The sequence below is a fragment of the Saccostrea cucullata genome, unplaced genomic scaffold, assembly GCF_032062105.1.
Source record: "Saccostrea cucullata isolate Sc308-1 unplaced genomic scaffold, CSIRO_AGI_Scuc_v1 ctg14808, whole genome shotgun sequence".
NCBI lineage: Eukaryota > Metazoa > Mollusca > Bivalvia > Ostreida > Ostreidae > Saccostrea > Saccostrea cuccullata.
The window spans coordinates 1-15,458 of NW_026919195.1; the positions used below are offsets into that span (position 1 = coordinate 1).

Consider the following 15,458-nt stretch of genomic DNA (forward strand, 5'->3'; position numbering starts at 1 on the left):
GATTGAAGAATATTGAAAAGCACAAATTCCTGACGTATGGATTGTGTAACCCCCCTTATCTTGTGAAAATTTTATTGAAAACACGTCAACATTACTGATAAGAAAAAAATGAATGCCTAGCCTTTATCCTATCCATATATAGGTAAATATACCGATAAATATATCTCTAAAATATAAAGAAAAAGGAAGAAATTATGTGGCAGGTGCATTTGCATAAAAGAACATGTTTGCATCAAAAATTGAATTATTAAAAGAATTCATGCTTTCATATGACAAGACATCAATGGATTAAAGACTTTAAGAAAAGCCAAAATTATGAAGATATGAAATACGATTAAATGTGCAAATTCAGCTTTTAGTTAGTTACCTCTTAACAATATTCAGCACGTTCTATACATATGTATTTTTTTTTTATTTCAATGATATGCAAAACAGGAAGCAAACACTCCTCTCGAAACTACTATACGGTTTACTTAAATGTTTGATTTAGATATAAATAAAAATGAAATATTTTGATATACACTATCATCCATTTAATAAAACATTGACATTTAAACCTGCAATTCACATCCAGTTAATGTCAATTTCCCCATATCTAGAAAAATAAATATCCTGCTTATATAAGATCCTTTTCTGTTTGCGCAATGACTTCTGAAATAAGAATGCAATGGTCCTACGCCCTACATTAAAACAGGGAAATGCAGAGCTGCTACAATATTCGTTACATTGACGTTTTCACATGTTCTTCATGACAAGGATGTTCAGATAGAGGGATACAGAATATACTTATTTCATTCAAAGAATTCATCTTTTCAACAGCTACATTACTCAAATGAGTGAAATGCAAGCCAAAATTATGCAAAATATGGTAAACTTTTTCACCTAAGAAAAAGGATAGCGAAGATGCCAAAGTTTCTACCGAGAAATTTTGAGAAATTTGACTTCAGAGGCAGGTTTATGGAGTTTTGTCGTTAGGCCCACAGTGTGTTTTGATATCCTCTTTTTCGATAAAGCTGAAACTCGTAAATTAACTGAACTTGTCATTAGTCATATGCAAAATAATTTGATTAAAATATTCTAATTGCACAGACAACAACACCAAAATTGATATTTAAAAGATGCTTTTGCTACTGATTGAGAAAATCTATGCATTTTTTTGAGACCAGGTCTTCAAACAATCTATTGGAATTTCCAACGATATTAATTGCGCCCGTTATTAGCAGATCTATTTTTGCATACAAATGAAGCAGAATTTGTCCAAGATGTTATCATGAAAAAAGGAAAACACTTGCCTTTATCTCGACATTTAGATATACTTATATCGACTACGTATTGTCAATTTTACAATGGCAATTTCCATTCTTATGTCTATACGATATATTCTGTTGAGCTTGAAACAATACCACAGAGTCTGACACATCTGTTTCAGTTGCGGATATTTTTACTGAAAAGGAAGTTAAAGGTAATCCAACAACAAAGCTCTATAAAAAACGTGATGAGTAACTTTTAAACCTTCAACTTTCCTTACTTATACAGAAATGTACCATCATTACCTGCAAATGTAGTTTACATCGCTCAATAGATTTGATACATAAAGAGCATATTCTAGGTATGGACATTTTCTAAAAAGGAGGCATATTATTGACAAACAAATTCGCTGAAACAAGAAAACAGCAGTCTCCTTTAAAGTCATCACTTTGTAACTTTTATGAAAGTTTAATCAAATTCTGTCGGACGTATTCCATACTAGTTGTTAGGCCATAATTTACACACTAAATTTTCAAAGGATTTCTCCTTTATTTCCCGATCATGATAAGGAGCACACGGCAGGAATTACTGGTCAACAGAGAATGCTCACTCCTCTATGGCATCTGATCCAAGCTCTGATGTCTGGAGGTTCGTGTTCGCTCTGCTCCAATCTTGTATTTTTTCATGAAAGTTTGAGCTTGATTGAGTGATTTATTGTATATTGTTTAACGTCCCTCTTTAGAGTTTTCACTCATATGGAGACGTCACTGGATGCCGGTGAAGGGCTTCAAATTAAGACCTATATTCGGCACTCAGGGCCATTGAGCAGTGAGGGTTCTTTATCGTGCCAGCGCCTACCGTGACACGGGACCTACGTTTTTAAGGTTATATCCGAAAGACCCGTGACCTTCACTTCTGATGCCGAGCGCTTAGTGAAGGAACAGTCACTACCAATTTTAACGTCTTAGGTTTGTCGTGGCACCGGGAACGAGAATCGAACCTGCAACCCGGATCTCCATTCAAAAAGCTAACTAGATAACTAAAGGATTTTTTAATTAAAAAAATTACTAAAATCCATTACATCCAATTTATAATGATACAACTTTACATACGATAAATTGAAGTTAAGGGTCTTTGATCTCATAGACAGTTAAAAAAGAATCAGAACTCCTAAATATTACATTTTGACTATACACACAGGCATACTTTTAATTTGATATTAAATAGAAATGCTTGAATTGTTTCTGGTTGACAAACTCCATGTAGTTTTTAAAGATAAGTTATCCTAAGTAACAATTTGTCTGCTTATGTGGTTAATGTCTCTCGGTTAATTCGTAATGCAAGAGCATGTTTTCTATTTTTGTTTCTTACAGATAATTGACAATTAATGTCTCTAAAGCTTAAATCACAATAAACAAATATTAGGTATCAATAAGTTAATAAAATATTTAATCTAATTAGATATTATCCTGGATTTGTGTCATCACCACAAGTGAAGCAGCTTTTCTTGGACAAATTTGCAATGACACCATCATATGTGACTATACTGGAGGATTGTGTAGTGCCTCCTCAAAGTGTGTGTGTGACACAGGATATGGGGAATATAATGGAGAGTGCAAATCAAGTAAGTCTATTTTAATTCAGATCAAGACAAATATGTATTAAAGATGTGCATCTGTTGTAAATATGAAATCAATGAATTCTGTGCACACTGACACAATGCAGACTAGGTCACTGTCAATTTGAATATTATAGCAATGTTAGAATTATCATGTACATATATATTTGACTTGCGCAAGCAAGAATACCATTGTTTTAATTTCTTTGTACAGTTGGTAATGTCAAAGTTTAAACTGAACAAAGTAGCAACATAGCCGATTGTCAAAAACTACAAAGTTTGGTTTTTCATTGGATGTTAAAGATACAACAGATTTTAATTTTTTTTTATTTTTCAGTAAATCTATCTAACTACTAAAATCATATTTAAAGAAAATGTAACCCAAATCTCATTTGATATTTTACTACAGTAAATCAAAGTTCCAAGGTTTTTACTACAGTAAATTAAAGTTCCAAAGTTTTCACCATAGTTAATCAAAGTTCCAAAGTTTTCACGAGAGTAAATCAAAGTTCCAAAGTTTTAACTTTGGTTCTATAGTTAACTATAGTAAACAATTGTTAACTATAGTTTACTGTACTATTTTTGATAGGATGAAACTCAAATGAAGTTTCCTACCAAATGTGAAAAAATCGAAAACTCTCATTATCTTCAATGTCTCGCCCGCGCATCTGTCAGAGCCTAATTTCTCCTTTGCATGAAATTCAGCAGAGTGTTTATCTCTCAAACGCACACTGGCTATATTTGCCATGGGTAACCACGCCGAAAAATAAGTTAAACGATGTGCGCATGCGCCAGTGAGAAGAACAAAAAATATGTTGACCGGCTCAAAAACCCAGATAGCGCAATTGTTTTCTTCCAATTTTGGGGTGAATGTAATAATTATGACAGTCTACTGTATTAAAAGCGGTTTTTGTGGTCAGGAGGTGACGATTGAACAGGTGGAAGGACAAATAACTCGATCGTAAAGTTACTCTGTTTTGCGTTAACGTCATCGTCAGGGTTGGTTGGAAACCATTCCTGATCCTCTCTGACAACGGGTAAGACGTTCGAAGGGAGGAGGGGGTAAAAGAAACTGCTCGGTAACCCTTTGTTGCCTTTATCTTTACATAGGCAACTTGAAATCCAGCCGCATGGAGCTTCCATAAACTATACCAAGATTGCAAAAAATTCATATCGTCTGTAAATACTGAAAACAATGTGTATAACTCAGGAAATTTGTTGACAAACTTGTTGTGATTATTATATAATAATTCAAAGTGACACTCTCTACCATTGGCTCATACATTCACCTCTGTCGTTGGCTTGCGTATATCACAGTGATAAACACGAGGATTAGTGCATTTGTTTTAATTCATAATATATACATTTGTGGTATCTCTCCATTATATAAACATACAGAGAGAAAATATCTTCAATTCTGTATGAAGTTTGTCAGAGGTCAGAAGTCAATACTGACCTAATCACACGGCGCAATAATATCTACCGGTACATAATTTTTAAAATGAATTATAAAATGACCTGTCCTACTTGCTTTTCATGTATAAAAATGAACAAAATAAGCTAGTAAAATGATAATTATTTTATTTAAAATGTAAACAAGTATTTTATACAGTTTTGGGCTATCGATTCAACCTGAGTACATAGAGAAAACTAGGAGCCTAACGTTTGTTTACAGTTTTCTTCACTTTTGTCAGCTACACAGTCTCTAACGTCCATCCTTTTTTTGGGGGGTAGACCTTTGGTTAAGTTTTCATGATAAACTTTTATTTTATTTTTAAATTTTACTCACGATAAATGTGTAAATCTGTTGGAAAATATCTTTGCAATCATGCCATGAACAGCTGCCAAACACCTCGGCGTTTTCGAAGTTCAATGTAACATGTGTAAAGCTGTCGCTATTGTCTCCGTGTTTATCAGTGTTTTACGATAAGTATGCCTTTAGTTACCGAAACCGTAGAATGTTTTTGATCAAATTGCAAATTAACTGGCTCGGACAAGTGTCTCAATTCATCGGATCCATCCATCCCTTTCCGGCGACCGAAATTCCTCCAACTTTTTATCATCAAACTTCGGACGTGTTTCTTGTGTCTTTTCAGCATCGGATATCATTTTTTCACGAATAAAAATATTTCCAGACAACAATCTGTTCACTATTACTGATCACAAGTAGGCTTTCACAAAATATTCCTTTCGAAATAGATTCCTTAGCCTAATTAATTTGAAGGGTAAACGCCATGCAAGCCGATTTACACCTTGCGTCATTTTTCTAAATCTACGACGGACGGTTAGTGCAATAGTTTAAAATCGAAAATATTCAATTGTCTGTCTCAAAAGTATATATAAGTAATAAATAACAAGTTTATAAACTTCACTGGGAATTGAAGTGGGTCGGTACGTGATCAAATCTTCTGAGAAGGCCTTCGGCCTTCACAGGATTTGATCACGTGACCGACCCACTTCAATTCCCTTTGAAGTTTATAAACTGTTATTCATTTCTTAAATAATCCAATTTCTATGCTTATGTCTTAGTTTTGAGATAGATATTTACTGAATCAATCCAGAAATATTAATTTAATTTTAAACAATCCTGAAAATATAACGTTTTATACGTTATGTCAAAAATATTGACGTGATCCCATTGCAGATGGGTCTGAGAGAGGAACGAACGACAACTCTGCATGGTAGCTTGTCAAAGTGAATGCACTGATACAGTCCTAACTGAACAGACTCGGCTGTCATTACGTCACAATGGTTAAATCATGCTTCCTAAATTATGACGTCACGCTCTACGTAACTTTGGTGAAACCCAACGGTGTGTCATGTGATACATTTTCCGCGATCGCAATTTCGTGTCGACTCACAAAATGAGGAATATCACATGACGAACATTCAGCCAATGAAAATTACAAAAATATTCTTTTTATATTATATTCTACAATTGTGGACTTCAGTGTAGGTCGATATGTGGTTATAAGGACTCATGGCAATTGATATTAGCCAAAGACACAGTAAGTGATAGCAATCTTCTTATATAGTATTGTTCGTTATCCCCATATCCTTCTGATAATAATATACTTTGACATGCAATTAGACTACATCGAGATATATAATTATCAGTTTTGTGTTTTTGATTTTGATGAATAATGTTGCCATGATAACTAAAATTGAAAATTCTGTAAAATTTTATTTAAAGCTACTCCTACAGTTGTAGTCTTATTGCAATCTTGCCACAAAAAGAGAGTTGATCAAGGATCATCATTCTTTTTATTGCTTTTGTAAAGTTTTCTGTCCCAGCTGCTACTTTTTTTTCTTTCTTTATTATAAGTACGAACCAGTAGAATTACAGTCTCGACAGGGACTTCTGGTTTAAAAACACGATCCTTGCGTGTAGGCATGGGCCACAATATTTAACAATTTATATAGAAGCATCCGTAGTTAATGTAAATTCAATTTTTTTTTCCGAATCATGGCCCATGGAGATAGTGTAGGGTCATAATGGACGATCAAAGATTTAAATAAAGCTATATTGTAATCGGGATGTCCGTCTGTTACGCTTTGGGGTACCCATCTCGTATCCTCAACTCCTCTCTAACCATTGAATGAAATTTGATGAAACTTTCACAGAAACTTAATTACTAGTACATATTGCCATTGTGCACCGCCTATTTTACTTTTTGATCCGATATATATTTTGGGTTTCCGATAGCAAAACATGGACAATGTCATTATATTCATATGGGAAGCGGGGGGGGGGGGGGGGTCAAAATAATCTATGTTGAGTTGATAAGAAGTTACATCTGACCAAACTTGTGAAAATTTTTCATGTGGAATATATAAACTTATTCTTGTTTAGCGATCTGCATTGCATGAATTGTACACGGTGATTAAAGAATTAACTGGTATTCCTAAAAAATATTAGTTTAATATCTGATTTACCCATTGCATGTATCTAAAATGTTAAATATAATATATTAAAGACATTTCTATTCTTAACATGTTACTTAGTTTTGTTTTTAAAGATGACTTGACTGTTTCCACGGGCCCGGATATTACTGGTAGATATGGAGGAAGTGTAACCATTACATGTACTGTGACAGGTCCAGAGGTAAACAACATACAGTGGAAAAAATACAGATTTAATAATTATCTTCAAGACATCAACGTAGATAGTTCAAAATACACAGGAGGAACAGTATCAACTCCATCTCTAACAATAAACACCCTGACAACAGATGACGCAGGACAGTATCAATGTACAGCTAGTAATCCTGGTGGAACTTATCCTAGTAATAATAAAGCCACTGTCAACGTGCTCTGTAAGTATTCAGGGTATTTTTTTATGTAATTTTTGTACATTATAATGTAGTTATCGTGTTATTGTTTTATGAAGAAAAAATATGTCAATTTATTTAAGCATTGAATTCATATTTTTGGCTGTCTTCGGTCCTATAACACACCTGGCCGTGCCGACAAATTGAAATACCGCGCGTTAGCGCGGTATGATAAATTTTTCGGCACGGCCAGGTGTGTTATAGGACCGAAGACAGCCAAAAATATGAATTCAATGCTTATATTTATATTCTCTAATTTTCCTTCTTCATAATTGCTTATTTCGCTAATCTTAAATGTTAATTTAGCGCTCTTTAAAACTGCCGTGGTTAATAGATGTAAGAGCCGTTTGTGACGTCAAATGACGTTAAATGACGTTGCAACGTTAAATTACGCAAACAAACACTGCGAGGAAAAAAAGGACAAATTAATTCTTAAAGCACATTACGTTAATTTTTCAGGGTTATATTTTTTTATTAAATTGAATTAAAACATTTTACATTTTGGTGTTCTTAGAGTATTGAAAATGCATATAGTTCCTACTGTGTATTCTAACGCGCGGTGACAAGGTTTCGCGTGTGTTATAGAAATTTGAACGTCACGGATTTCTAATGGATTTCATAAGGAAAACTACACTGAATGTAAATATTGTAGTTTAAATAACAACTATGTTAAAACATTTACAGTGGAGTCTCATTTACCCGAACGCTTTGGTTCCTGTACAAAAAAAATGTTTCTTCTGGGTGTATTTTGAGACACCGTAAGTCTTTTAAATACACGATATTAAAATTTCGCGATATCTAAAAAAACCGATTTGCGATGGTTTTAATTTTACGCTGCAAGAAATTAATCCAAAATTTCGCACACACATTTAAATATTTTTAACAATTAATAATAATTCACGATGGGTTTAATTTCGCGGTAAAATGATTGATTGCGAACATAGCGAAATTGAAACCTTCGTGATTATTTGCCAATCTACAGTACTTTATAGTTTCTCTGCTCCTACATGTATGAATAAAGATTAAACGCGTCGTTTTAGGTTTTATTCTGAGCAAGTAAACCATAAACAATTAAATAAATATTCCAAATAAAGTTCGCCGGGGATGCTTATCCTTGATCTACCTTATGCTTTGATCACATGGGTTTTTTTAGTTGTTGAAGTTTGTTCACTGTTCATTGAGTTTCACGATTGATTTTTCTTTCTAAAATGTTTCTATGGTTTTTAAAACAGTACGATTGATGTTAGCGAATCTAAAATCCTTTTTACGAACATCTGTATTTATTATTTATAATTAAATTATTTCTTTTGTAATCCAACTAGGTTTAGGTTATGTAGAAATGAAAACAATTTATTTATTCGGAATCTATTATTTTTGATTAACAGATGGACAGTTCAATGAGGATTGTACTGCAACTATACCCTGTGATGCTTCCAGTTATTTTATATGTAATAATTGCAAATGTCTTTGTAACACAACTTACTACCACAAAGACAAAGTATGTTATCCAAGTAAGTTACCTCAAAAAATGGATACTTATTCTATTTAATATGATAAAATCCAAAAAATGACGTGAACAATTCAATTCAAAATTGGTTTCAAAATTAGCATCATTCAAAGTTCTTAATCATGCTAATTGCAAACTACTGTAAACGTATTACATTTGGCTGTGTATTCATTTCAGCGGCTTTGGTGGAACGCAGCAATCGCTTAATCAAATCTATGCTAACTTATTCAAAAATCAATTTCCGCCAAATATCGCACACGCTAAATATGATACATTTACAGTATCATAGGTTAAACTCTGTTTGTTTTTTTTAAGGGGATGAAGGACCTTTAGCTGAAAAAATACGTCATTCAGTTTTTTTCATATTTTGTATCTCTCTAATTAAGTAAGTCCCACATACCTAAAAGCAGATATATCAATAGGATTTTAGACTTATTTTTGAGATATTGAGTGACAAATACGAAACTCTACAGTGTCTAAGTGAATTTTGATTCCCTATGTTGCGGGGCCCATTACTCGGTCGATGATTGAATTTTTTCAGCAAAGATAAAAAATATGTCAGCGGAAATGTGTCTTTTAAAATATTTCATTAATATTTCAAAAATGGTTAAATATTCGAAAAAGCAAAATACTTTTGTCGAACAGCATCTGGAGACGGAAAATTACGTACTTTTCTAGACAACAAAAATATTAATTTGAAAAAAATCTTATCATTCAATATTTGAAAATTTACGTCGAAATGCAATTTTGTCTTGTTATTGATTAACTGTAAAAATATTGATTGATGAATCTGAGCTCAATATTGCACAGGGCATAGTTAAACAAAACATGAGCATGGGAAAAACGTGTCATGTTTACATTTCTCGAGTACGAGAAAACCCAACTGTGACGTCACACATTTGCGAAATAAGCGAAATAAGACATAACTACAAATATTTCTGTCAACAACCCAGTAAAAATATTTTTTGTGTTCTGTAATTCACAAAATATCCAACCGTGTACTGATCAGAACCCGATTTTTATGATATTATAATATCCGTGTTTTACCGCGTGTAATCTAACTGTGTTAAGAATTCCAATATGACGTCAACGACCCGTTGGAAGCGCAGAGGGAAACAGAAGAGTGGATCAATCTATTCCGTAATTTGATAGTAGTTGCAAGAAAGTTTGAACGTTTTTAGATATTTTTATACAAGATGGTAAACTCAAACAAACAGTAAATTTCTTTTTACAAATACTGTCATTTCTATCTGGTTTTGTACATATTTGATCAGAGATTATGACGTAAATAAACTGAGTCATGTGACCATACATCCTTCGTCCCCTTAAGATCAACTAAGGGACCTTGATTGGACTTCTCCAATCCTTGTCTATTTTGATTCTTAAATATCAGGAACTCGTCTAACTCCCTATATAAGCGTCATCAACAGTACAACATCACAGTTCTCTGTATTTTGGAGCCATCCCTCTGTGGATTACGACCTTGTCATCAGTTATAAGGTCTCCTGGAGGCAGAATGGTGGTTCTACATCTGAACAAACAGTGGATAGGGGGAAGAACAGCATCATTGTCAACTCAGGCCTAATGTCTGGTCAGCTGTATATTTTCACTGTATCTGCTGTTGTCAGGCTAACAGATCCAGAGGAAACCATAACTATACAATCACAGGAGGAAAAAGTGAGATTAGGTTTGTAGATTCATTTCATTGAATATATGAATACCCTATATATAACTTTAACCATTTTAACTAGTTTTAGCTCACCCTAATGAAGTTGAAGCTTATGTGAAAGCCTCAGCATTGGCGTCGACATCCCAACCTAAAGTTTTGATGCAGTTTTCTCTTTACCCAAATGAAAAAAAGGGGGAAACAAAATACTATAACAAACTACTTACAAAACACTGTGTTTTGAAAGTATTCCGATAGTATAGCAAATCACATGCAAATGAGCTAACAAAACACTATAACAAATTACTTTGAAAACACTCTAACAAACTACTTATGAAACACTCTAACAAACTACTTACAAAACACTGTGTTTTGAAAGTATTGATTTGAACATATTTTATTGTAATATAATTACAAAGGGATTGAGCACAAGTACTGAATACTTATAACACCCTCTCCCTATACATGTAAATTACACATTGATATTGTCACAGTTAAACATGCTATATAAAGGATTCAGAATTTGCAAAAGTAAACAAATTGATGCATTTTGCATATATGTATAAATATATAAAAGTTGAACAAATTCATATATTAATATATAGGTACAGTAATTAACAAGGAAATCTACCAGAATGCTTAATAAATGTTTGAACAAAAGAAAAGAGACGTTCATTCTCTGCAGCACTCAGTGATTCAACCCCCCATAATAAGACATGAGTATCTAGTATGTGGATTTTATCAAATTGTAAAAAATTATTTAAAAATTCATTTCTGGCGTTCGCATACTTAAATGGACATACGAAAAAATAATGATATGTGTCCTCAACTTTACCGCATGTGCACAAGGGACTTGATATTAAATTGCATCTATAAAGGTCATTATTTAATACACAATTATGTCGTAGTCTGGTTTGAAGAACATTAAGTCTTCTGTTACCGTAATCAAAGTAAGAAGGTGGGGCAGATCTAGATTTTTTATTACTAATTTTAGATTTGAATTTTGACATTGACTGTAAATTTCGAGTTTCAAGTGGAATGGAGTTCCATTCGTTAACTACAGTAGGAATAAACGTAGACTTATAAGTTTGTAATCGACACTTTGGAATATTTGAAAGTATTCCGATAGTATAGCAAATCACATGCAAATGAGGCTAACAAAACACTCTAACAAACTATTAACAAATCATAAGTAACAAATCATCAATAAACCACTAAATTTGAATTTTAAAATTATAATCCACATGCAAGTCTTTGAAAACATCTAAACACAACCTAAACACAATCTCATTTTGATACATTATAAACACTTCTTGTTTCACAGTATTTTGAATTCAAGGATTGACTTTTCCAATCACATACATTTTCACAGAATTTTCAAGTATTATAATTAATTCATATCACTTAATCCAAAGCTTAAAACTGATCTAAGCTAGCTATTTTATGGATTAAAGGACAATCTTAAAATAAATCAAAACCCAATAAAAACAGGCCATATATACACATTCACATTCACAGATTGAAGGTTATATTGTACTCCAGTAAAAAAGAATTATAACTTTATGACTTGCAATAATAAATACCTCTTTTATATCCAGATTCATCCTGATTTTGCTTTTTCCAATCAGGGATCAATAATATTATCTAAAACTTTGCATGTCCCTTCACCAATCTCTTTGTTTCTCTCTGACCTATAGTGCTGGTGGTTTGAAAATTGGCGCAAATACTAGTCTAACACAGGATGTAAATAGATAAGTTGTTCTTGGAAGCTTTTACTACTCTTAGATAATTCAACCCTAAACATGTCTGTTAATCAAATGAAATGCTAACAAAATATTACTTGGATGCACACAAGTGTAACGAAATACTTTCAAAATGCAATGTCATTCTGCAGAGTGTAAAGAAACATTAATAAAACACCAACATTGTAATGAAACATTAACAAAATACCATGCCATCCCAATCCTATAAAGTGTTGCAATGATGTTTCGTTAAATGCAACACTTTCACAACGTACAAACAAAAGTATGTTTTGGTAGGGTTTTGAAGATATTTTAAAAGTATTTTGTTAGATTTCTTTTTCATTTGGGTAAGTCTTTTTATGCCCTATATTGATCAGAGATGTATGTAAGATGCTTCTAGTGTGTTTCTTTGTACAAGATAATATTTCAGATGCTGCAATTTCAACAAAGAGCAAGTTTAAATTTCTGGTGCATGTTAAAGTTTTTTTTGTGAATGTCTAATATCTAAGTAACTGTAAGCCTTATCGTGACCAAACTTGTATATGGATGTTACATCTAAGGATTCACACTTTCAGGCTTGCTTTGGATGCTAGGTCTGACCTGCATTTTCTAGATGAATGAACAGAGTAAGGTTTATTGCTATTTCTAAGATGCTTGATTTGAGTAACATTTTCTGATGAATGACTAGTTAAAAAGTTCAGGATAAGTTTGTTTCCAAGTGATTGCAAGCCCTATAAGATCAGAACTACACTAGTTGATTATTAGTTTAATTTAGGATTTTTACTGGTCTTCTTACAAAAGACAACATTAATTGAGGTGAGCTGTGTAATGTCTGACGATTGATGTTAGCGAATCTAAAATCCATAAATTCTGATTTATGTTTTTTTTTGTCAGATCCACGTCCACCTGGTCCTATATTACATAGTGAAAGTTCTTTAGCTCACGACAGCCTCACCTTAAAGTGGACTCCTCCATCCAATACCTTCGTTACAAAATATGAAGTGATGATTGATGGTGAAAGCCAAACAACTGTGAATAATAATCCAATGCTCCTATTTAATAAAATATTAACCCCTGGGAAATACTATGTTGTGAGTATTGTGACAATCAGTGGTTCATCAAGTGAACTAACTGGCGACAAGAGGAGCACAAGATACAAAGAGACAATTAGAATTACCCCAACAAGTAAGATTTGGATTTTTGCTGCTAACAATTCTGATGAAAATAAAAATTAAAATTTTGTTGGGACTAAGGTAAACAAATATTATATTCATTTGACTCAATAGAATAATGGGGTATGTTATCATCTGCCCTTGTTTATATTTCTCATATATCTTTCTCTTCCTTAGAACCAGATCCACCTATAAATGTTTGTTGTCCACAACATCCAAAGGACATCTCTTTAGAAATATCTTGGGAGCCTCCTATCAACCCTAATGGTCAAATTGTGATGTACCAGATTCACGTAAATCCTGGAGGTCTTACTATCAACACAACAAACAATGTGACAAATTACAATGTCATAGGGTTAAGTGAAGGTATTTCGGTTTTAGCTCACCTGAGACGAAGGCTCAAGTGAGCTTTTCTGATCACATTTTGTCCGTTGTCCGTCCGTCTAGCTGTCTAGCTGTCCGTCCGTCCGCCTATTAACTTTTCACATTTTTGACTTCTCAAGAACAACTGGGCTAATTTAAACCAAACTTGGTACAAAGCATTCATAAGTGAAAGGGAATTTAAATTGTTTAAATGATGGGCCAAGACCAGTCACAAGGGGAGATAATGAAGAAAAGACAAAAATAGGGTGGTTCAATAAAAATCTTCTTAAATACTGTACATAATGAGTTATTTTATCATTATTTTTTTACTGCTTTAGTGATACTAATTTCAACAAGTATCAGATAATATTCTGATTCTGTAATTGCTGAATAAAGTTCTTATTATAGCTTTAGAAGAAAAGAGAGCAGTAAAATGATTCTCCTGGGATTAATTGCTTGCTGCAGAAAAAGTACGGGCTTATTTTTATCTGTCGCAAGATTGATAAATATTAAACATCTTTGTCTGCAACTGATGTTTGTTTTGAAGTTTAGATCAACCCTGGATGATACATTGTACTTGCATTCACTGAACGTTAGCATTTTAATAAAACACATCCTTTTAAATACACATTTAATTGGATTATTATAAGATAGAAAGTTTTACCAATTTTATGTAGGTACAAAGTTACTATTTAGATATTCTTTTACATTTACGAATTATCTTGATTTTTTTTAACAATACATTTTAGCTTATATTCATCATATCTATTTTTTTTTGTAATGGATTAAAACTCATTCCATAAGCTGCACCCTTATAATTCTACCCCTCAGCGGGACCCCTGTTGACTGGTCAGTTTTCTAGTTTCTTGAAGAATTAGATTGAATTTATGTCATTAAATTTTTTTTTCAGAGGAAATGTATAATTTCGCTGTGCGGACAATTAATGATGCAGAGGAAAAACAAAAATTTAGTGATCACAGTGAGGTTATCAACTGTTCAACAAAGGCAGGAGGTAAATGGATGTACAAACTGACTAGGCGTCAAAAACTTTGTGTAAACAAAGTTGGAATGAGTTAAAGTCACCTGCTTCTTTTTTTAAAGAAAAAGTATGCAATGCATAGGAATAGGGACTCAAAATAAAAATAGAAGAGTTGATATATTTTAAAAAGAGATGGAGAGTTTGAGAAATCTGGATTTTTTATATTCTTCATTGATCTATACCACATTGGCATAATAATTCTGCTGTTTTGTGTTTACTTACACAACAAGATACCGTATACAGGGTTATTTTCGCCCCGTGTAATTTTCGCCCTTTTGCACTTGCAAACAATTTTGCCCCGTTTTAAAATCGCCCATTGATAGTTCTATTTAAGAAATTAAGCTGTGTAATTTGAATTCGCCCAGTTTTAAATTCGCCCAATCAAGAAGAGGGCGAAAGGGGCGAAAATAAGACTGGGGCGAAAATTTCCCTGTATACAGTATGAAGTTTAACTTGACAAATGACAATTTGTTCAAATAATTATTTGGGGGATAGCCTATCATAGTGTTGGACCACAATTCAGTAATAGAATTTTACTTTAAGATGTATACTAGGAAAACAATATTTTTCGTTAGAAGAACAAAGCTCTGTTTAGTCAGATTGCTAAGGAAGTATCGTATGGTAGTGAAGATTCAAGTTTGCTCAAATCATGACTCTATCAGGAGTAGGGTTTGACTACATCCATTTAAGTCATAACTCATGAGGGTAGGGTAGTGGGGGTTACAACAGGGATCAAAGTTTTACACAGGAAAAAAATTGCAGGGTTATATTG

The 15,458-nt window shown here is 33.0% G+C and overlaps 1 protein-coding gene across 1 annotated transcript; it reads left to right on the forward strand.

The window, feature by feature from the left end:
* Positions 1-2,709: 2,709 nt before the first annotated feature.
* On the forward strand, positions 2,710-14,659 carry LOC134282249 (usherin-like; the record flags this gene model as incomplete). Its single annotated transcript, XM_062764673.1, has 7 exons — positions 2,710-2,872; positions 6,886-7,182; positions 8,583-8,708; positions 10,098-10,391; positions 13,007-13,297; positions 13,462-13,650; positions 14,558-14,659. Coding segments are annotated over 7 exons (1,462 nt in total), but the record flags the coding sequence as incomplete, so codon positions are not given.
* Positions 14,660-15,458: the final 799 nt, after the last annotated feature.